At 37.9% G+C, this 23,726-nt stretch overlaps 1 protein-coding gene across 2 annotated transcripts; it reads right to left on the reverse strand.

Moving 5' to 3' along the window:
- Positions 1-877: 877 nt before the first annotated feature.
- On the reverse strand, positions 878-15,212 carry LOC135767165 (uncharacterized). 2 transcript variants are annotated; one of them, XR_010541914.1, is made up of 9 exons: positions 15,111-15,212; positions 14,012-14,311; positions 6,583-6,852; positions 6,350-6,490; positions 6,234-6,256; positions 6,081-6,121; positions 5,076-5,165; positions 3,169-3,228; positions 2,446-2,521 (listed from the first exon to the last, which is right to left on the reverse strand). XR_010541914.1 is itself a non-coding variant. In XM_065276823.1 (8 exons), exons 1-8 carry the CDS (start codon positions 15,157-15,159, stop codon positions 2,378-2,380), a joined length of 1,095 nt encoding a protein of 364 aa, XP_065132895.1. In that variant the 5' UTR covers positions 15,160-15,212; the 3' UTR covers positions 878-2,377. The 2 variants fall into 2 exon arrangements, 1 of the variants encoding a protein (XP_065132895.1); XM_065276823.1 differs by lacking the exon at positions 6,234-6,256 and having other exon boundaries at positions 878-2,521.
- Between the last annotated feature and the right edge of the window lie 8,514 nt (positions 15,213-23,726).

The following is a 23,726-nucleotide window of genomic DNA, read 5'->3' on the forward strand; positions in this document are numbered from 1 at the left end:
AAAGCGTACATTTTGCGGTGAAATCGGCTGGTTTTTCCGGAGATTCTAGCGAGCAGCGGGGGGGGGCGTCATTGTCTGTGTGTATTTACATACTGGATAAGTGGCTTTTGATTTTGCCCCCACCCCCAAAGGGAACAGCGTGGATACTTAATAGGAATAGTTCGCCCAAAAATGAAAATAATGTCATTAATGACTTAAACTTATGTCATTCTAAAGTATTTTTTAAGCAACGGGACAGTGAATAAAATAATATAATTTTGGATTTGTTGACTTACATACCCAACTCAGAAATTGAAAAATAAACATAATAAACAAACTAAATTTAACCTCTATTAAAAAAAATTGTTAGAAAATAAAAACAAGAAAGGAAAAATGAAAGCAGTATGATTGTAACCCCCTGTGCCGCATGTAATCCCATGATGTGTAAATTAATATATCAATGTGTTTTTTAAAATACGGCTCAATTTTAGATACTAAGTAAAAACATTTACACTGCCATATTTCACTGCTAACACACCTATACACACGTCACAGATTGATCGATAAATATGACATATATCCAATTAGACTATTACATTGTTTATTCAGCACTGCAAATATCATCATTATAATTTATAAATAGCACAATTATTTTTTTTAACCTGTGATTGAATTGAAGAAGAGTATGAAGGACAGTAATAGATGATGTGCTGCCATTGTTAAAGAACGACAATATGTTACTGTGAAATGGCTGATGCTGAACTTCCTGGTTTATGAGTTTAAAGGAAGTTGTGTCAAACTTGTGAACTTCAGTTCAGCCTTACTGATCCTTCGTTATAAAGCAGAAATAATGAGACATTTTCATCAATAAAATACAAGAAAGACCAAAGCTATTGGAAAGATTTATTTAACTGAGAGCCCTTTAACCACTTTAAACAATCAGTTATTTAGCTTTTTATACTAATTTCTACATTCATAGATAAATAAAGTAAATGTGCACTCTATGAAAGGATGTGTTAATGCAGTGTAAAGTGTTTCTGTGTCATTTTGTGTTGATTTTGTGCTAAAGTTGAGTTAAATTATAACACAGAGATATGTGTGGATTCTGGGACAACGCATTTAGTGTTTTGTCCCTAAACTAACACTAATGTGTTGTTTTTAACACATCCGTTCTAAGAGTGTGTGTGTGTACATTTACATTAAAATTAATTTACAAAATTAAATCAAAAAGAGATTTAATAAAATGTGTTGTTATAATAAAAGAACATACAGTTGTTTGCAGTCAAACACTTTAAACGTTGCTGGTAACACTCAATCTCTGAACCACATCCTTCCTCTTGAACACCTTTTGCAAATTTCACACTGAATGCATGCTAGTTATAACCAGATAAAAATAAGCTTTACAAAGAGTGACATGAGTCACATGATCAATGAGGCTCAGGGGGAAGCATATGTTTTAAAAAGTTAACCAAAGTTTCCGTCCGAGTCATCTGAAGAAAAGATAACCTCCCACTCATGCTCAACAGTTTCTGTGTATATGTCTGTGTGACAAGTTAAACAGAGTTAATAAATAATTAATAATAAAAACAGAAGAGAAACAACACTGATATAGACATAAACCAAACCAACTTCTGCTTTAGCCACAAAGTGCCATACATGTGATCTCAAAGTAAAAAACATATGACAACTCTGTCATCAGTTATTCATCTTCATGTTATTCTACACATGTATGACTCTCTTATCTTCAATAGACAACTAAAGGAGATGTTGGGCAAGATGATAGCAGCTAACAGCCTCAGTCATCATTTCCTTTCTCCTATACAGTGAATTTTTGTGCCCTATAGGTCAGTGTTCCTATGGCACAGGATAATAAACAAAACCCTTAATAATGCATGTACATGATATATTACAATAAAATGTTCAAATAATTTAAATGCATAGAAACAATATATGGTATACAGCGGGTAAAATAACCAGATGCAAAAAAAATCAAACCAATGATGTCCAGAAAAGTATTGAACCTTGGTAATTAGAGACAATTTCATAGGCCATCGGTTGAGACTGAACCAGCTGTTATTAGTTGCACTGAAAATGGGGTTTTGAGAGACAACAAGGATTTATTACTTGGCTTTCCACGACCTTTTGCACCGCATTTTCTTCAGTGGTCCGATACTTTTGCCTGTGTCATTTTACATAATTACACATACTTTATGGACATCTATGGTTTGATTTCTTTGCATTTGTGAATTGCATGGGCTGTTACCAACATTTGGTGAAAGTTTCATGAAGAAATATGTTAGCAGAGAATAATGGTGACATGTTCAATACTACAACATCTGCTTTAAGTAATACAACATACAACGTTAAGTACAGCATACAAACCACACATTAAAATCTGTCAATCCACAGGTTCTGGCAATTTAGACACCACTGAATAAATGGAAAGATTGTTTTCTGTAAGATCTGGAGGCCTTCGGTGTTGTCCCACTTTGCAGTATGTGGTCTGAGGATTATTATCACATCCCTGCACCCTTGGGCACATCTATGAACACATAATATTTAGTCTGGGAAAAAGTCTGTTTAGTAGCACACAAATTATATATTATATATAATAGGATATTTGCAGGAGAAGAAAAATCACTTAAAGAGGACATATCATGAAAATCTGACTTTTTTCATGTTTAACTGCTATAATTGGGTCCCCAATGCATCAACCTAGAAAATGTGAAAAAGAACAACCCAGTAACTTAGTTTTGGTAAACCATTCTCAACAAGCATGTGAAAAAATAGGCATTTGGCTTTCTTGTGATGAGACATCAGCTCAACACGGCACTACCATTTAATGCAGAGATCAGCTCGTTCGCATTTTAAAGAACACACACAAAAAACTGCACAATTCTGCGTACATCTACAAAGTGGCAATTTTAACATGTTATAATAAATTATCTTTATGGTATTTTAAGCTAAAACTTCACATTTGCACTCTGGGGACACCAAAGACTTATTTGACTTCTTAAAAGTGAAATGTCCCCTTTAAATAGCCTTTTAAGACACATTACTGACAAAAAAAAAAATGTTTGTTAGGTCATGAAATACTACAAAAAAATCTTTCAAATCCACATAAGGGAATTATGTCCATGTAACTACAGTAACTGGGAATGTCAGTTCAGTCACTACTATTATTCCTACCATTTCTGGAAACTCATCGTATATGTGATGTTCACTCTTGCTAATCCGCTTTTGTCGACTCTGAAATTTTAAAGACAAACTTTTTTGAGGTATACCTGTACAAAACAATAACAGTTAAGTATATGAAAGGTGCATATGCAAAACCCTGTAGGTGTGTCTGATGTGTTTTCTTGTAAATAAGCATTTTTAGCAGGATATGTTTGGTTTCAGTAATTTCACTTTAATGCCAATAAAAAGGTGCCTTATTTTCACAAATGTCACTTTTGTCATTTCATTCTAATTTATCAAATTTGGCTTTGGCTGCAAACCCCTCTAAGTGCATGTTAGCTTTTGTGGCAAAAACTTCACTTCTAAGATATTGATGTAGCTTTGAGTAAAGCAAACTGTGCCTACATATACAGTTCATTTATTTACAGACCTATTGTTTTAATTTTTTATGTTTATGCTTTAAATGTGTATTTATGTATACATGAACTATTTAAAAATTACCTAATGTTGGGTTATTACACGCTATGGATGTGTAACAACGACCCAGCATTGGGTTATTTTTAAATAGTCCATCCATGCATATACACAACGGTTTGTTCTACACTCCCCTAAAGGATTATTAGATACACCATACTAATACTGTGTTTGACCCCCTTTCGCCTTCAGAGCTGCCTTGATTCTACGTGGCATTGATACAACAAGGTGCTGAAAGCATTCTTTAGAAATGTTGGCCCATATTTAAAGGATAGCATCTTGCAGTTGATGGAGATTTGTGGGATGCACATCCAGGGCACGAAGCTCCCGTTCCACCACATCCCAAAGATGCTCTATTGGGTTGAGATCTGGTGACTGTGGGGGCCAATTTAGTACAGTGAACTCATTGTCGTGTTCAAGAAACCAATTTGAAATTATTCAAGCTTTGTGACATGGTGCATTATCCTACTGGAAGTAGCCATCAGAGGATGGGTACATGGTGGTCATAAAGGGATGGCCATGGTCAGAAACAATGCTCAGGTAGGCCGTGGCATTTAAACGATGCCCAGTTGGCACTATGGGGCCTAAAGTGTGCCAAGAAAACATCCCCCACACCATTACACCACCACCACCACCAGCCTGCACAGTGGTAACAAGGCATGATAGATCCACTACCATCTGAATGTCTCAACAGAAATCCAGACTCATCAGACCAGGCAGCATTCTTCCAGTCTTCAACTGTCCAATTTTGGTGAGCTCGTCCAAATTGTAGCCTCTTTTTTCTATTTGTAGTGGAGATGAGTGGTGCCCAAGGGGGCCTTCTGCTATTGTAGCCCATCCGCCTCAAGGTTGTGCGTGTTGTGGCTTCACAACTGCTTTGCTGCATACCTCGGTTGTAACGAGTGGTTATTTCAGTCAAAGTTGATCTTCTATCAGCTTGAATCGGCTCATTCTCCTCTGATCTCTAGAATCAACAAGGCATTTTCGCCCACAGGACTGCCGCATACTGGATGTTTTTCCCTTTTCACACCATTCTTTGTAAACCCTAGAAATGATTGTGCGTGAAAATCCCAGTAACTGAGCAGATTGTGAAGTACTCAGACCGGCCCGTCTGGCACCAACAACTATGCCACGCTAAAAATTGCTTAAATCACCTTTCTTTCCCATTCTGACATTCAGTTTGGAGTTCAGAAGATTGTCTTGACCAGGACCACACCCCTAAACGCATTGAAGCAACTGCCATGTGATTGGTTAATTAGAAAATTGCATTAATGAGAAATTGAACAGGTGTTCCTAATAATCCTTTAGGTGAGTGTATGTTTAAAAACAACACTGTTTTAAATGTTGTAGCAGATATTAAAAAACTTTCCTAGCATTTTTAGACACTAAACTTTTTTAATAAAAGTGTCTCTATAATAAATAAACCTAATCGTTGTTTGTTTTACCTGCATGTTGTTATATTCAACGCTGTACACTGTTTGTAGATTCGCTGATCTCTCTGACATCTCTAGAACTCCTTGAACTTCATTATTAGTCTGTTAAAACAAGACAATAAACCACTCCTTCATCAAATTTCTTCTTTATAGCAATATACTGACATTGACATTTATGACCACTAAGTACTCACAACAAATAAAAAACAGAAGTCCAAAATTAATTAATAAATTCTGAATGCAAAAATCCACCCCAAAAATCATATTTATGATAAAAAAATTATTTGAAGTGGAAAAGTCAGGGTCTAAACAGTTGTAGACACTTTTACTTGTCCTATTACAGCAAGGAAATTTATTTCAGAAATATTCTTGCCACTCAAAAATGATTTAAACATTGACAACGGCTGCTTTATATGTCAACGACATTATTTAGGCATTGTTTAAGTAAGGAATAATTGACGACGGGCCATTGAATTATAAGAAAATAATGCGTTGTGCCGACACCGTGGTGTGCATTATTTTAATATAATTCAAAGGGCCGGAGTCAATTATTCCTCTTATACCATGGTTACACAAACATTGCTCTGGTGCCTATTTTTAAGACATTTGACAAGTTAGGTGTGCGGTTATCAGAAATTAATGCACGGAACATTTCTTAGCCAATCAGAATACAGCATTCAACAGACCCGTGATATAAAGGTGGATATCTGAAACTGTTTAGCTGCAAACAGTTCAGGATGATTTGCGATTAATAGATTTTACATCTGAAGGGTGAATCGTTTGTGCATTTTCTGTGGGTATGTTCGTTCAATTAATCACATGTACACACTTTTGAGATATTATAGTAAAATCTTCAGACAGTCTCTACACAGCATTTTATGAGGATCCAAGTTATCAGCCCTGGCCTCTGCCAGCTAGTACAGAACATCAAAAACCTGAAAATTTCCAATTCTTGTAAATGATGAATAGGTGTGCATATTAACTGTTGGTGCACAAATAATTCAGACAGAATCTTACCCCAACCTCTGCATAGACTGTGTTATGACTTTCTTCAGCACCTGCAGCAGTTTGAAATAGAAAATCATAATACATTTATCAGATTCACTTAATCAATAATATCACCACAGAAAGTGTTACAGTGTGTATGCTCTTTGCTTGCTATAGCCTTACATCCAGAAGCATGCAAACTTTACCTAAAACCATAAAGCAGATAAAACATGTCTTAAAATTAAAGTTAGATTTTTTTTATTCATAAATAATAAAGACTAAAGTTGAGTTGAAAATACCTTTTTTATACTTCTGGTAAGAGCAATACAATACAGCCGTTCCTGCTAGAAGCAGCACTGTTGCGCTGATAGCTATCACTATAAGCAAGTTAAGTGAAGGAAATCTACTGTCTTCTTCTGAGTTGTCTTCTAGAATCACAGCTGTAACAATACAGACAGTTACAGTAATACAGTATGACCGCACATATCCAAAACTGTGTGTTGGCATTTGTTGCATTAGTTCAGTTATTTACTTTCACGAGCTGTACAGATTTGTTGAATGTCTATGGTTTCATTCTTCCAGCTGACTGGGTTACTAGAGTTGCAAGCAACTATATCATTGTTACAATACAGGGTTAAGGTGTGAAGTTCAGATGATGTCACTTCCTGTTGACTGCAGTTGTTGCTATGGTAGCTGGAGCTGAGTGTGAGATCAGGACTGCTACACGTGACATTTATAGCGCATGAGTTAATACTGATGAGGGTATAGTTTAGAAGAGTCAAAACAGGAGACACCACTTGATCTGAAAAACACAAATGTATGAAAATTTTGCATAAAGTCATCACATAACTCTTGAAAGTAAAGTTGCTTCGCAGTGATGCCATAGAAGAACATTTTTTGGAGCAAATATGTTCAGCTCAGGTAAACAAGGCAAATATTGCAGAGATAAAATTTCACCTCTCCTACATATACACATTGCACTTACATTTTTAAGTTTAATAAACTTTACTGTTAATTTCAACTTTCTTGACTGGTAAAGAGTTGTTATTTATTATAAAAAATTAAGTTGAATTAGCAAAAGTTATATTAACTTTATTTTTATAATTTATATACCAACTCCTCACTAGTTGAAATTAATTGTAATTAACCCTCCTATTATCCTAATATCTCATAACAATTTGACCATTATAAACCTACAGAATATGATTTTTTTACTAAAATTTGTGGCAGGTAATTTATATATTTTGTGACTACTTAAAAAGCATTCTAAATAAACTCTCCACCGACCACCCCCCACTCCCCACCCCTTATACATCCAGAATACCTATTGCACGACTATGGACAAATTTGCAAATCACCATAAAATATCACTGATTGACATAAAATTGGATATATATATAAAGATATAAGGATGGTAACATGAATTTTACCCCAAGCAAAACAAACTTGTACACTTCTGTAATGAAATTTTGTACAGATTTATGTTAACTGTATAAATCTTTGGTTGATTCAGTGTTGTTTTATGCTGCAGGAGTATGGGGTTTTGAAGAGGTTTTTGATTGTAACTCTGTTCAAAACCGTGCTTTAAAGGTGCAGTGTGTAATTTTTAAAAGGATGTCTTGACAGAAATGCAATATAATATACAAAACTACATTATCATTGGTGTATAACGACCTTTTTATAATGAATCGTTATGTTCTCATTCCCTTGAATGAGATGTTTTTATCTACATGCATGAGGGTCCCCTTATGTGGAAGTCGCCATTTTGTGCCACCACGTTTCTACAGAAGCCCTTAAAGGCGCTCTAAGCGAATAATGTGCGACGTCACTTCCTGTTGATGTTTGAACTGTTTTCAAACAGACAGAGCGTAGCTAACTCCTCCCCCTCCCCCTCCCTTCCGTGCTTTCATGAACGCGCCCAACCCCCACCCCCAAATCCTTCTTGTCGTTTATTGGCTGGAATACTTTGTTTTGTTTTGTGCTGCTAGGTTTGGCCATTTGTTGATATTGCCGTTTGTGAAGCCTGGGCTGTCTACAGAGATCGCGTTTTTTTACAGTTTGATCAGCGGACAGGCAGCAAGCAGATAGTGAGATGTTGTTTCCGGTATGTAACAAAAAATGTTTTATGGTCTAAAACGCTTCAATTCGCTTAGAGCAGTGGTTTTCAAACCCTGGGTCGCGACCCTCTGGTGGGTCGCGGAAAATAAAAACTGGGTCGCCACTCGCCAGAAAGATTTCAAAAAATGTTACTAAAATAATTTATTCAATTTTATTATAAAAACTATAATAATTACAACACACTTGAATAAAAGCACAGTAAAATATCTTTTAAATACACTAAATAAAAAAATTCTCCACCACTGTGTCACATGACCCATGTCACGCGTGCGCAGCTTACTGTATTAAATTCATAGACAGCAGATTAAATTGCGCACGGGGTCACAGCCATTTTTTAAATGATGCAAGGGGAAATAAAAACTCCTAAATAAAAATAAAAATGTGTTTGGTCTGATTTAACAAAATATATATTTTTAATGTATTTGATTGGTTTGTCGAAAGTGAGCGCGGAAATGTTTAGTTGTTTGCTAAGCAAAGCGCCACCGTTACGACACGGTTGAGTTTTGCAGTAAGACTGACACGTTATGGTTCTGCTATTGTCTTTGAACTATTTTCGCTGCTGAAACCACAAAAACAGTCAACATTGCGTCTAAAATGTAAGTGGCTTAATATTAATTACTTGTTTAGTGAACTGTAATGAAATTACATTTTCATGTAATGAAATCTGTCACATTTTCAACCGTGATGTGATGCTGCTTAACTGTATCATGTTATTAAAAACTTCACATTTTTACCGCAGTATGTTTAACCCACTTTGTCAGTGTTAACTCACTTTGTGTTTGCTGCACTTATTTGTTTAACTTAGCGTTATTACATTATGCACTTTCGGTTGTCATTGAGACTAAAGGATGCAGAATCATTAGCGTGTTTTGGTGATTGTTATTGGCGTTTTAATCTAACGTTACTTGTCCCTGATAAGCGGACAAGCATTGATGTCGAGCCCTGCGACGTGTTTTTAGACTGCTTCAGTATAAGCTAGGTCCAATCTTTAAGACTCCTCCGTTGTGTTGCGTATGTCAGTTCTTCCTCGTTTTTTGCCCATTTTCATAATGAATGATATTATGAATTGCAGTGAGTTTGATCTCATTTGTGCCCCCTGAAAAAATGAAATGCCCATCCGTGAATTTGTGTCTGGCGTCGGGTCTGCTCAATAGGTAATACATACAGATGCGCGCGTGCACGTTTCACCGGGCTCACTCCACTATGACGGCTTTCGGCCCCGCCCTGCTTCATGCTACTAAGGGGGGAGGGGGGTAGAGTGTGGGTCGCATAATTTTTATTTTTTTAAATTAGGGTCGCTCCTAAAAAAGTTTGAAAACCACTGGCTTAGAGCACCTTTAACGGACAAACATATTTTTGTCTTCGACGATGACATGTTTTTCCGGTGGCGACTACGGTAGCTATGCGTTTCAAAAGCGAGGGGTGAGCAGTGGACTGAGCCGTTGGTTGCAATTTCGCAATCTCACCACTAGATGCTGCTAAAATTTACACACTGCACCTTTAAGATGTTTTCTTGGTGTGCATAAATATGCAGCATAGGTAGCGGTTAATGGGGATCCAGGATGGGATCCATGTATTGTAAAGCAAAGGTGTGAAATTCTGCGATTATGGAACCGTCTTGTTATTCTGCCAGAGGAAAGGTTAACTAGAAAATTGTTTAATTGGGACAGAGCAAAGTATCATCCTTGGGCAGGAGAGGTTTCATTAATACTATCTGAGTCTGACTTGCATATAATGTACTGTACCAAAATAATCTTCAATGTAATATAAATGTTGTCAGACAACGATTGTTGAGTAAATATAAAAAGCAATGGAGGCAGGATATATGGAAGAAGCCAACACTTAGAAATTATGTTCACTTTAAGAAAGAATTATGTTACAGAACCTTATATTTTCTTAATTTGAAGAGAAGGCAAAGGTCTCTCTGTGCCCAATTGAAAACTAGGACCTTACTTTTGGCATTGGAAGTGGGTCGATTTAAAGGTATACCTGAACATTTACGTTTATGTGAATTCTGTGAGCTGCAGGTGGTGGAAGATGAATTTCATTTTGTTTTTTATTGTCCTTTATATTGTGATTTAAGGAACTCTCTGTTTGAATCAGCTCAATTAAAAAATCCTGATATATTTTGGAAATATGAAGGGGAAATGTTATGTTGGCTGTTTGAAAATGATGTCTTTTGTTTGGCAAAATTTATAGAAAAGGCCTGGTATCGGCGGCAAACTATTTTGTATCCCATATGAAAAGCCGACCCTGTTTGTATGTGTATTTTTATTTTTAGTGGTTCAATTGTGTTGGGATGCGTTTTGTGTTATGTTATGGCCATCTGGAGATAATGGTGAAAGTATTACTGTAGTGTCTATTAAGCCCATGAGGGCTGGGCACCATATGGTGTTTGACACTTAAATAAATATATCATTCATTCATTCATTCTGCCGAAATGAGCAACCAAATGTACACATGCAAGTCCGTCACATCAGTCTTTCCAAGTGTCCCCATACACCGTCCTCCCATCTAAGTTTGTCATTTCAATTGATGGTGTAATGAAAACCTGAAATGCTGATATTTTATATCTTGGACATGGCTGACAACATATCTGGTGGGCCCTGGAACCATTTTGCCTGGATCAGAGTATGTGAGCGGAGTGGAGTGGAAAGAATTTGCGCTCCGCGCTCAAAGCATTTCATAATTACTCCGCTCAAGCTCCGCTCTGGGTATACAATTTTCCGCTCCTCGCTCACTCCCCGCGCCGTCCTTACTTACGAATCGCTCCGTTTTTTTAAAACAACAACGAATATGCAGTACTAAGAGAAGAACATCATATACTTTATTGGAATTTGAAACAGTAGCTAATATTAACCGAAATTAGGCTATTATTTAGCTCACTTTTAAACAATGCAAAACAAAAAATGTGTTGAAATTAAATAAATTATTAAATGAAAAACCTCATATAAAATAAATAATCAAACGAAAAACATCACATTAAATCAAAGAAAGAAATCACAAACTGAAATATTAATTTAAACAAATAGCCAAACGAAAAAATATAGAGCTACTGCCTTCACTTTATGCCAACTTTTATAGGCTATTAATTACAGAACTATTCTGAATAAAACAAATGCTGGCTGGTTGAACATATTTTTTATTTTATACGCAGTTATTAACTGAAGAACATCACATACTAAAATAGCTAATATTAGCACAAATTAAGCTATCATTTAGCTCACTTTTAAACAAAGCAAAACAAAAAAATGTGTTGAAATTAAATAAATGATTAAATGAAAAACCTCATATAAAATAAATTATCAAACGAAAAACATTACATTAAATAAAAGAAATAAATCACAAACTAAAATATTAATTTAGACAAATAGCCAAACGAAAAAATATAGATATAGTCTACTGCCTTCACTTTAAGCCAACTTTTATATTAATACTAGAACTATTCTGAATCTAAACAAAACAAATGCTGGCTGGTTGAACACATTTTTTATTAAAGCTATATCTCCAATGCTGTATTCACTTTAAGAAAAACAAGCTTTTGCCGAGTCGCAGGTGCCAAGCACTTGCGCTGAATTTCTATCTGCTCTTGCCCTGAGAGTGTGCACGCAATTATATCTCTTCATTCACTTCCATGCAATTGTTCTATATTTCCCGAAGTGTGTATGCGCTCAGACTGCGTCCTCTTGTGCATTCGCAAATCCATCAGCTCTCGCCCACTCTCTGGAAGGTGGTGCTTTGGTCCGCAACGCTCCGCTGATCGCGCGCGCGTCTCAACAAATGGTCCCTTTGCGTTGCGCTTGGTGCAGAGTGCTCATGGGAGTTGTAGTTTCCCAGTGTCGTGTATATAAATGTTTGTGAAAGTACTAGTAAGACAACAATACAAATGCAAACGAATGCAAAATATGTTAAGAAACATTTTAAGTCCCCCTCCGTTTTTATTCACAGTGGTTTGGTCCGGAGTCTGACGAGTCCTGACTCGTAATTGAGCGATAGTGGAGCGTTTTCGGAGCGAGAGAACATCACAACGCTCCGACATTAAAAAAAACGCTCCTCGCTCCTGGCAAAATTACGCCACTCCACTCCTCGCTCCGCTCCCACTCCGCACCGCTCACATACTCTGGCCTGGATCTATTTGCCCGCGCTTGCCGCACCTCTACATTTGAAATACGTGAAGTGGCTGGAGTATAGGTCTGTTTTTAACATGTACGCAAACGTATGGGCATGGTCGAACGCACAGCCTTACAAAGTATAGTTTATTTGACTCGTACATGTTCACAGATCTCCTAGACTACATACTACATTTTCCTGTAGGTTCATGTGCAACCTAAGCGTACAATGTACGTGGAGTTTCAAAAATCAGGCGGGCGCGTACAGTAATGTAAATATAAGTATTATATACAGTATATATAAGCATGCCAATTTACTTGGTGCTACATACGGTACCTAAAAAAGCAATACAGTAAAATCAATGCATACATCAGGGGTCTCAAACTCAAATTGGCTTGGGGCCATTTCTGAGATTGACATTTAATCGGAGGGCCGCAGAGCTATTTTAAGGTTAAAAAAGTACAATATTTCTGTAAATTGACTGTTAAAATTCTATGATTTAATGTATAATAAAAGCAGTGGTTTTAATCTTTAAAATATACATTATTTTATATAAGTAAATAATTTCTTAACCTTCTCTTTAATAACTAAGGCCTATTAAAACCTTGCACTAAACTAACAAATAAAATGTCTGTATACATTTATAAACTATTATAAAAAATTACCATCAGTAAGTGTTTGTGTTTTGATTTATTTTGGATTGTTTACAGTCATAGTATAGACTTTATTATGTTCCATCTTTGTTATTCCACAGTTTTAATGAATTTGCTATTATATGTGGAAAATATGAATAAGTGAAAGTGATCCTAAAATTTCTGAATGGATAGTCAATGTTACATAAGCTAGTTAAACTTAGAACTATTATTATAATACTGCTAGGTGTAATTGCATAGCAAGCTACATAATAATATTTTATACTTCATTAATATATAGCAGTATACATCCTTTTATCTTCCGTATGTTTCTCCTCATCTTTCCTCTTTTAACCTGGCCACTTTGATGGCAATTTTTCTTATCTGTAGTTTATGTGTTGCATTACATCTACAGCTCTGCCTCATATTATGCGGTGTCTCCATTAGAAGCTGTGACTTTTTGATGTGAGTCCCACTTCCCTGAGTAACAGCTGATATTCACCCGGAAGTAACAAATCTTCTCTGGACAAACACTACAAAGTCCCGACCAGATTAACTGATCGCATGGTGACAATGATATGATTGGCGCGAGGTTCAGATGAGGAATTAAAGTCCGATCACGCATTTCGTATGCTCGCAATCACGGAGCGCGCGCGGCTCATAGAAAGTAAGAAACGCCTTGACTCGTTTTAACACGCGTTGTTAGACGCAACATGTGAACGAACCCTTAAACGTTTAAATGAAAAATGAAATGAATATGAAACAAAGTGAATAAAAATCGTTCTGCGGGCCAGATTATGTTATATTGTTGAAAGGTGCCGCGGGCCACAGAGAGGGGGAGGGCGGGCCGCAAATGGCCCGCGGGCCGGGAGTTTGAGACCACTGGCATACATACAGTTTAGTACTTGCATGATGAATATGTTTAATGTTTAACGGTTTCTGCCATATGAGAAGCATAATATTCATTCTCAGTAACTAACTTAAAATCCTAATTAGATTTTTTTCTAGCTATAAAACTTAGCTTACACTAACAAATTATAAATTATATCAGACATTGTTTGGTATGCAACAATGAAAGTCATTTAATATAGTTAGACTCACCTATAACCAGTACATTGTACTCAGCAACAAATATTATTTCGTCTCCCGTTGTTTTTGCTCCATAGACCCCACTGTCTGTCTTCTGCATGTTCCTCAGTGTTAAAGAGAAGCTTTCATTGTTGAAATTCACTCTTTCTATATATTGCCTAGGTGGAAATACCCCTTTTGTAAATTTCACTAAATTTTCGGAACCATCTGTTTTATTACTGAACCAGGTAAGTAATTTAAACTGTGGCAGTTTTTCATGTTGTATGTCCATTTGAAGAGAGCTTCCTGTTTGTACAAACACAGATCTGGACTCTAAAGATAGAAAGACAATGAAAAATGAAGGTAAAGACACATACATACATACATACAGTAACTTCAAAATCTGTTATGTGATGATAACATGACAAAAGATTAAACACAGATGAACCAAGAACATAGAGTTAGATGAGAGAAAGAGATATGTTATTTCTTATTTATCAAATGTTATTTATTTCTTATTGCTATGTTAATATAATAAAATATATAAAACATACACTACTGGTCAAACTGAAATGTTAACAAAGATCTATGATCTAAAGACTGAAAAGTTGTTTAATCTAAAGGTGTATGGTTAAATTCTTTAAATTACTTTATAAAGAAAGTGAACACATTCAATATTCTTTCAAATTTATCCTAAGTTGAAACTTCAAGAAGCATCTTAATAAAACTACATGAGTAGGTTTTGCAATTTCTAGGCAAAGTGTGACTGCACTTCAAATGATAAAATATGACAAAGTTTTGATTTATTTTTGGATACTTTTAGTCACCAACATAATTCCCACAGTTAAATTTGTGTCATGCCATAGCTTATATGGGTTTAATATTAGTGGGAAAAATATAATGAACATAAACTTTTAAAACTCTTTTATATAATAATTTTAAGGTAAAAAGCTAAAGGATAAACACCTGAATTCTCTCCCTCTACTGTATAGTGTTATTTTACATTGCACGTTATATTAAAATTCAACTTAAAAGTTATACATTTTTTATAAAAGTTATCATTACAGAAATAATAATCAACATGTTTATCTAAAGTAAAAACAGTTCAATTAAAGTTAATGAGTTTTGGTACCTGTTTTGGACATCAGAATAGTCATCATAAGAAGCTGACCAAAGCCCATTGCAGTAAATGTATTATTGCAACAACTGATGGCTTGACAACAAACACACTCAACTTAACAAACCACTCTCAACTAACCGATACTCTTTAGTGTGTGTGTCTCTCTCTCTCTCTCTCTCTCTCTCTCTCTCTCTCTCTCTCTCTCTCTCTCTCTCTCTCTCTCCCTCTCTCTGTGTGTGTGTGTGTAGACCTAAATGAGGTCTTACTTGTTGTCAACTTGTTTTTACAGCTTTAAAAAAAATTCTCACACCATGTTTGACGTGCTAAACATTTAACAGTACTAGGATAAAAACTTTGAAAAACAAATCTCTAAAGAATCTATGACACACACACAAAAGACGTGTGTGACTTCTACACCAAATAGACCATACAGTAAACACATCTACATATTGTCTGAAGGTCAGTGTCTGCACTTGTGTATTAGGAGTGGGACAATATATTGCTATGGAGATGTATCGTTGGTTTGTCTCTGCCGGAACAGTAATTGGTATGCCGGCAACAAATATCGATAAATAACTTAATAAACAAAATGCTATGAATACATTACCCAGCCTCATTACTTTATGGCTCCTCGGGTGATGCTAAACACATGAATGATGTGAGTGAGGGAAATGTGAACTAACGTTAACTAGTCTGAAAAAGATATGATGGCGCATGCGCGCATCAGCCACGTTTAATTCCAAATACTTTTATACCATTGATGGGCAGGTAAAATTAGAACTGTTTATACAAAACACATTTATATGTTGTTAAATCTGTTTGTTTACAAAGAAAAGCTATTACCATAAAAATTTTAATGTACTTGAAATGTTACACATTGTGTATGTTGTTCACTTACCTCAGGACTCCAGACTGCTTCAAAATGAGACAGCGCGAGCATGTGTACTGCACAATGACGTGCAAATTTTTACGCATCTTTTTGTGTTAAAGGGGTCATAGCATGAAAATCTGACTTTTTCCATGTTTAAGTGCTATAATTGGGTCCCCAGTGCTTCTATCAACCTAGAAAATGTGATAAAGATCAACCCAGCAACTTTGTTTGGGTAAGCCATTTACTGCAAGCATGTGAAAAATTAGGTCGTTCAGATTTCGCCTGTTTTGTGAGGTAGGTAGCAAGGCGAATTATAATAATACCGCCCCCTTTATCTGCACTATCGAACCACAGCACTGCCATTTAGTTCAGAGAGTAAGAGGGAGAAAAGAAGGACTTGACAGCACAATTGAGTTTCAATTACTACAAATCACCATCATTGCGATCAGTGTTTGGACTTCATCCGCTCATTTGCATTTTAAATGTCACACCCAAAAACGGCTCACTTTTGCTCAGACATACAAATTAGCAATTTTAACATGCTGTAATTAATTATCTGTGGGGTATTTTGAGTTAAATCCTCACCTTCACACTCTTGGGACACCAAAGATTTAAGCTTTTAACACATTATGTGTCATTTTGTGTTGATTTTGTGTTAAAATGAAAATGATGGGTGGATATGCATTATCCCAGAATTAACACTAAAGCCTCATTTATAGTTGTGTGTAAGGTCTACGCAGTAGCTCTGCGTAGCCTGACGTACACCTCACACATTTTTTAACAGCGTGTCAGTTCTACGCGGACTGCAAGCGCTGTGATTGGTCCACCAGAACCCTTCAGGTAAAAAACTGCGTCATAGGTATTTCCGTTTGCGACGGGGAAAGTTGAGAAGTGATTTAACTCTAACTGCAACAAAAGTCGCTGTTTATTTACTTCCATCATTGCTAGTCTTCTCAAATCATACACAACAAACTAATCAAATTGCTGTTTCTTCTTCGTTTGTGGGTTAACTTGCCAAGCTGCTTCTTCACTGCCGCTATTACTGTGGTTACTGCATGCCAGCGGTTTGCACGTCAACGCGGACGACGACGCAAAAAACCGACGTGGAACCTACGCCGTCACAGCTACACCGTAGGACCTACGCACAACTATAATGAGGCCTTAACTTATTGTTTTTAACACATCTGTTTCAGTTTGAAAGACAAGTAGATTGCGAGCCCACAAAAAAACAGAAAGTACAACCGTGTTTTATCGCTCATTTGCATGACACGTCTATTCTTTGTCACAATGCGCTCAGTAATCTACCGATGGTCTGCGCAGCCCGAGTTGCCTTGAAGTTAAACACAGATTCAACCACAAGAAGGTGCGGGGTCATTAGACCTTGCATAGATGAGAGAGAGAGAGCAGGAGAACTTACAGTATAAACTACTTTTCAATAGTTCGACTGCACATTCAGATCTTAATGATTAATGGTAAACAAACTTGGCTTGCTGTCCTCGAAGGGAGCTCTACAGCTAAGCTCTGAACCTTCAGAGAGAGTGAACCTGAGGCCGGGGCTCGAGCCCCAAGTTCAACCCCCCCTCCCCCTTGCAACAGAAATGCACAGAGGAAGAAAGAGAGCAGTGAAGGAGGAGATGGGGAGGAGGTGGGATGCCGGAAAAACTGCAGCTGGACCCGGAGGCCGGAAGGCTGCCTTATATACGCCCATAATGATGATTGACAGACCTGAATGTTTAGGCTCCTCTTGAAACTACGTTTAGAACTACAATTCAATAGTTCGCCTGCGCATTCAGATCTTAATGATTAATGGTAAACAAACTTGGCTTGCTGTCCTCGAAGGGAGCTCTACAGCTGAGCTCTGAACCTTCAGAGAGAGCGAACCTGAGGCCGGAGCTCGAGCCCCAAGTTCAACCCCCAAAATGGAATGTTTGAGGGACAGCAAGCTGGGCAGGTGCATGCAAGTAATTAAGACGTGTACGATTAGTATTAAAATCCTCTAGATCTCCCCCCCAAAAAAGGTAGAATATCATCAATATTATGGCTAATCACTTCTGCGGAAGTTAATAGAAAGTGCGTGACAAAGGGCTCCTGCGGGAACGAGGGTGATTCACTAATGCATTGGTGCAAGTGTAATGAAGTCACTGCTGAGGCAGTGAGCAAAGTTGAACCATATTATGCAGTGCGAAATTTCGGTTTATGACTTTTGTGGAAGTTAACGGAAATCGTGCGACCTGGGGCTTCTGTGGGAGCGATGGTGATTCACTAATGCGTTAATGCAAGCATGATGAAATCACTGCTGAGGCACTGGGCAAAGTTGTACCGAATAATGCAGCATGAAATTTTAGCTTATTACTTCTGCGGAAGTTAACGAAAAGCGAGTGGCCTGGAGCTCCTGCGGGAGCGAAGGTGATTCATTAATGCGTTTGTGTGAGCGTTGAGGAAATCATGGCTAAGGCAATGAGCAAATTTGTACTAAATAATGCGGTGTGAAATTTCAGCTTATGACTTCAGTGGAAGTTAACGGAAATCATGCGACCTGGGGTTTCTGTGGGAGTGATGGTGATTCACTAATGCGTTAATGCAAGCATGATGAAATCACTGCTGAGGCACTGGGCAAAGTTGTACTGAATAATGTGGCGTGAAATTTTGGCGTATGACTTCTGCGGAAGTTAACGAAAAGCGGGTGGCCTGGAGCTCCTGCGGGAGCGAAGGTGATTCACTAATGCGTTTGTGCGAGCGTCAGGAAATCACTGCTAAGGCAATGAGCAAAGTTGTGCAAAATAATGTGGTGCAAAATTTCGGCATAAGACTTCTGTGGAAGTTAACGGGAAGCGCGCGACCTGGGGCTCCTGGGGGAGTGATGGTGATTCAATAATGCATTAGTGCAAGCGTGATGAAAACACTGCTCAGGCTGTGAACAAAGTTGTACCGAATAGTGTGGTGCAAATTTTCAGCTTATGACTTCTGTGGAAGTAAAAGGGAAACTTGTGTCCTGGGGCTTCTGCGGGAATGATGGTGATTCACTAATGCGTTAGTGCAAACGTGATAAAATCACTGCTCAGGCTGTGAGCAAAGTTGTACCTAATAGTGCGGTGTGAAATTTCAGCTTAAGACTTCTGAGGAAATAGAAGGGAAGAGTGTGGCCAGGGGCCTTTGCGGGAATGATGGTGATTCACTAATGCGTTATATGCGAGCAAGATGAAATCACTGCTGAGGCAGTGAGCAAAGTACAGAATAACGCTGTGCAAAAAAATAAAATAATTTTGGCTTATGACTCCTGCGGGAGTTTTTGGGAAGTGCACGGTCTGGGGCTTCTGCGGGAGCAAATCACTACTTTGGTAGATCGAACGGGATAAGGTCACTGTTGCAGCAGTGAGAGAATGTTGCAGTGACTGTTGAATAGGAGCACGAGCCGCTAGGATCACTACAGCGGTAGTGAGAGTGGGACAAAATGACTGAAAGGGGTTAATAACAAGCCAACGTATTCCTTTGATTTTTTGAAAGAGCACTTTTAATAAAATTCTAAATTAAAACCTTGCAGACGTACTGCAGATGTGTAAATAATAAAAAATTACATCTTGCAGATGAAAAAGTATACATCAAATAGACATCTCTGAGATGTACAGTCTTGTTCAAAATAATAGCAGTACAATGTGACTAACCAGAATAATCAAGGTTTTTAGTATATTTTTTTATTGCTACGTGGCAAACAAGTTACCAGTAGGTTCAGTAGATTCTCATAAAACAAATGAGACCCAGCATTCATGATATGCACGCTCTTAAGGCTGTGCAATTGGGCAATTAGTTGAATTCGTTGAAAGGGGTGTGTTCAAAAAAATAGCAGTGTGGCATTCAATCACTGAGGTCATCAATTTTGTGAAGAAACAGGTGTGAATCAGGTGGCCCCTATTTAAGGATGAAGCCAACACTTGTTGAACATGCATTTGAAAGCTGAGGAAAATGGGTCGTTCAAGACATTGTTCAGAAGAACAGCGTACTTTGATTAAAAAGTAGATTATAGAGGGGAAAACCTATAAAGAGGTGCAAAAAATGTTAGGCTGTTCAGCTAAAATGATCTCCAATGCCTTAAAATCAAGAGCAAAACCAGAGAGACGTGGAAGAAAATGGAAGACAACCATCAAAATGGATAGAAGAATAACCAGAATGGCAAAGGCTCAGCCAATGATCACCTCCAGGATGATCAAAGACAGTCTGGAGTTACCTGTAAGTACTGTGACAGTTAGAAGACGTCTGTGTGAAGCTAATCTATTTTCAAGAATCCCCCGCAAAGTCCCTCTGTTAAAAAAAAGGCATGTGCAGAAGAGGTTACAATTTGCCAAAGAACACATCAACTGGCCTAAAGAGAAATGGAGGAACATTTTGTGGACTGATGAGAGTAAAATTTTTCTTTTTGGGTCCAAGGGCCACAGGCAGTTTGTGAGACGACCCCCAAACTCTGAATTCAAGCCACAGTACACAGTGAAGACAGTGAAGCATGGAGGTGCAAGCATCATGATATGGGCATGTTTCTCCTAGTATGGTGTTGGGCCTATTTATCGCATACCAGGGATCATGGATCAGTTTGCATATGTTAAAATACTTGAAGAGGTCATGTTGCCCTATGCTGAATAGGACATGCCCTTGAAATGGTTGTTTCAACAAGACAATGACCCAAAACACACTAGTAAACGGGCAAAGTCTTGGTTCCAAACCAACAAAATTAATGTTATGGAGTGGCCAGGCCAATCTCCACACCTTAATCCAATTGAGAACTTGTGGGGTGATATCAAAAATGCTGTTTCTGAAGCAAAACCAAGAAATGTGAATGAATTGTTAAAGAATCATGGAGTGGAATAACAGCTGAGAGGTGCCACAAGTTGGTTGATTCCATGCCACACAGATGTCAAGCAGTTTTAAAAAACTGTGGTCATTCAACTAAATATTAGTTTAGTGATTCACAGGATTGCTAAATCCCAGAAAATTTTTTTTTGTACAAAATAGTTTTGAGTTTGTACAGTCAAAGGTAGACAATGCTATTTTTTTGAACACACCCCTTTCAACTAATTGCCCAATTGCACAGCCGTAAGAGCGTGCATATCATGAATGCTGGGTCTCATTTGTTTTCTGAGAATCTACTGAACCTACTGGTAACTTGTTTGCCACGTAGCAATAAAAAATATACTAAAAACCTTGATTATTCTGGTTAGTCACATTGTACTGCTATTATTTTGAACAAGACTGTATGTGAGCTATCAAGAATGTTGGGACTTTGCCAGAGGGCCGGTAGTGTTAAACATTGTGAGTTATATTAGCTACATCAATTGGCAGCCTGATGTGGGGCCGCTTCCCGCTGGTCAAATTGTGCAGCTTCTCTGCTCAGTACAGTATATAAAAATGCTCAACCCGTTCGGAAGGTCCAAACATGTCCAGAATTTTAAAAAATTGATGGAAATCAGTGAGCATCCGCTCCCTAAATGGCATAGCCTGTTGGCCTTTGATGTAAAAGAAGCCACCGAACGCCTGTTTCACACATATACCGTATGCAGTGCGTTTGCGGTCGTATCCGTCAAGCACCCGTTGTGCTTTCACACATACGCTGTTTGCAGTGCGCTTCTGACCGCTGATTCAGTGTATAAAATGATTGTGTAATTGACACTTTCTGTGGAAAAGCAATAAACAATATAACAAAGCATCAAGATTATTACAATCGCAAGAGCAAATCACGTTTTGACAACTGCATATCGACAGGTACGCGGAGACATACACACGTACACAAAAGGTGCAGATCAGCCATTATTGATTGACTGTGCCATGGTTACGGTTTTAACTTGTTTGCCTTAAAGAACCAGTTCGAGAGAATGATTCATTCACAAACTAAACAGACATCATTAGTCATCAAAAATAGTATTTTGGGACGGGAGGCTTTCAACATTGCCGGGTTTAACCATGCTATGCTTCAACAATGATTCACGGTTTCGAAGCACTAGAAAAGCCTAGATATGGCACCACCTGCTGTTGAAAATGTAGTACACACTTTATACAAACTGCAACAAGTAGAGGCAGGCTCTCACTTAGGGGGCAAGAGAATAGAAGAAGGGAGCTGAGGAAGAATATAGGGCATCTGAGCTTGTGCCGGTAGCGGAGGCAGCCTCACGCTACACTTTTCAGTCAGGCCACAGTCGGAGAATAGGATTAGAAGGAAAAGCCTGTGCCGCTAGCGGAGGCATGCTCATGCTTGGGAATGGCAAATAATGGAAGAAGGGAAATGGGGAAGAAAATAGGGCGTCCGAGCTTGTGCCGGTAGCGGAGGCAGCCTCACGCTACAGTTTTCAGTCAGGCCACGGACGGAGGAAACGATAAGAATGAGAAGGATCCTGAGTCTAAGCTGCTAGCGGAGCCATGCTCACGCTGTGAGGTCAGCATGTGTTGCTAAAGGCTGTTGCTGCGCTCATTCAAAATTTGGATTTATAGTATATAAATGTAGACCCAAAACCTAGTAGGTGCATATAAATGGATAATTTGGATAGTAAAGTTTGCCCTCTTGTAACAGAAGGATGCTAGACTAGTTGCAAGCAGGAAATTTGCTGATAAAGCATACAAAGATCGCACAGATTATCTGTATCTGGCGATCAAAAGCGCACGGGGGTTGCATCAGTGACTTTTTTGACCGGGTGCAGGCGAAATGGAACGGATGTGCGGCAACGGAGTGGGTAAGATTGGGAAAACAGCTAGGCAGCGTAGGGCTCTACTATATGCTTTATAAAGATTACATTCGGTCCATAGCGACCTTAGTGTAAATTACTTAAGGCATGTTAGGCGTTTTTTACTCATGCCGTTTTGGTGCATCTACTGACTCAGAAGCAGTCACTCCAATGTTGGACAAAACACATTCCATATTCGCTGGTCAAAACCTTTTAAACCCCTATTGGCGTCACCCAACTCTATTTACATTAAATTTACACTCTTGGAGCTTTCAAACGATATCCAGTTTGTCATTAGAATAGAAATTCACATGCAAAAAAACTGAAGTAAACGTAAGCGTCCTGCTGGCAGGACAGTGACATTTAGCAGGATATAAATGTTTTGAGGCACACTCTCATAAATGAATCAATTACTCTCCCTACATTATTCATTTTATAAAACACTGTTGAAATGTCTATTCTAGAGGCTTAGACCTTTCCAACAATATATAGTTTGTGGTGATGGATTAAGATTTACATCAACAATATTGATATAAACTTAGGTGTCCCGTAGTCGGGACAGCGACGTGTAACGGTTTAAATTCATTTAAGCTTGTTTTATGATGAACTACTTGTATGATGGTTGTTAGACTCGTTTTCATTTAAATAGTCATGAAATAATGATATTGCTAATAGGTTAAGTAAAATATAATGATTAAAATGTAAAAAGTTTTGCATCGCCTGGATGCGATCGAGATTGGGAATCAACATAGAATGGCTAGTATGTCTTCCGTGAGGCTGGACAGCTCTCTTTTCGCTCCATCATTAGAAAGCGAAAATCGGTATGCATAAACGTTACTTTCAGCAATTCATTCAAGCTAGCATAAATTACCCTAACGATATGCTCGCTGTTGGAGCCACAGTTTAGGGAACGGGGAAACAGTGATTGTGACCATTATGATCAAAATGTTTTACTCCTGATAAAATTCTAGCAGAAACAGCCATTTAGTGATGAAGTCCTGCAGTGTGGCTACGAGGTAACCTATGAGTTACTCCAGACAAGTCTTCTTTAGTACC

This window comes from Paramisgurnus dabryanus, chromosome 6 (genome assembly GCF_030506205.2).
Source record: "Paramisgurnus dabryanus chromosome 6, PD_genome_1.1, whole genome shotgun sequence".
Lineage (NCBI taxonomy): Eukaryota > Metazoa > Chordata > Actinopteri > Cypriniformes > Cobitidae > Paramisgurnus > Paramisgurnus dabryanus.

Coding starts and splice junctions, on each gene's coding strand:
- LOC135767165 (XM_065276823.1), bottom strand. CDS start 15,159: ATGGGCTTTGGTCAGCTTCTTATGATGACTATTCTGATGTCCAAAACA. Junction 6,853..14,011: donor GTACAATGTACTGGTTATAG/GTGAGTCTAACT, acceptor TGTGTTTTTCAG/ATCAAGTGGTGTCTCCTGTT. Junction 5,166..6,080: donor CAGTCTATGCAGAGGTTGGG/GTAAGATTCTGT, acceptor TTGTTTTAACAG/ACTAATAATGAAGTTCAAGG.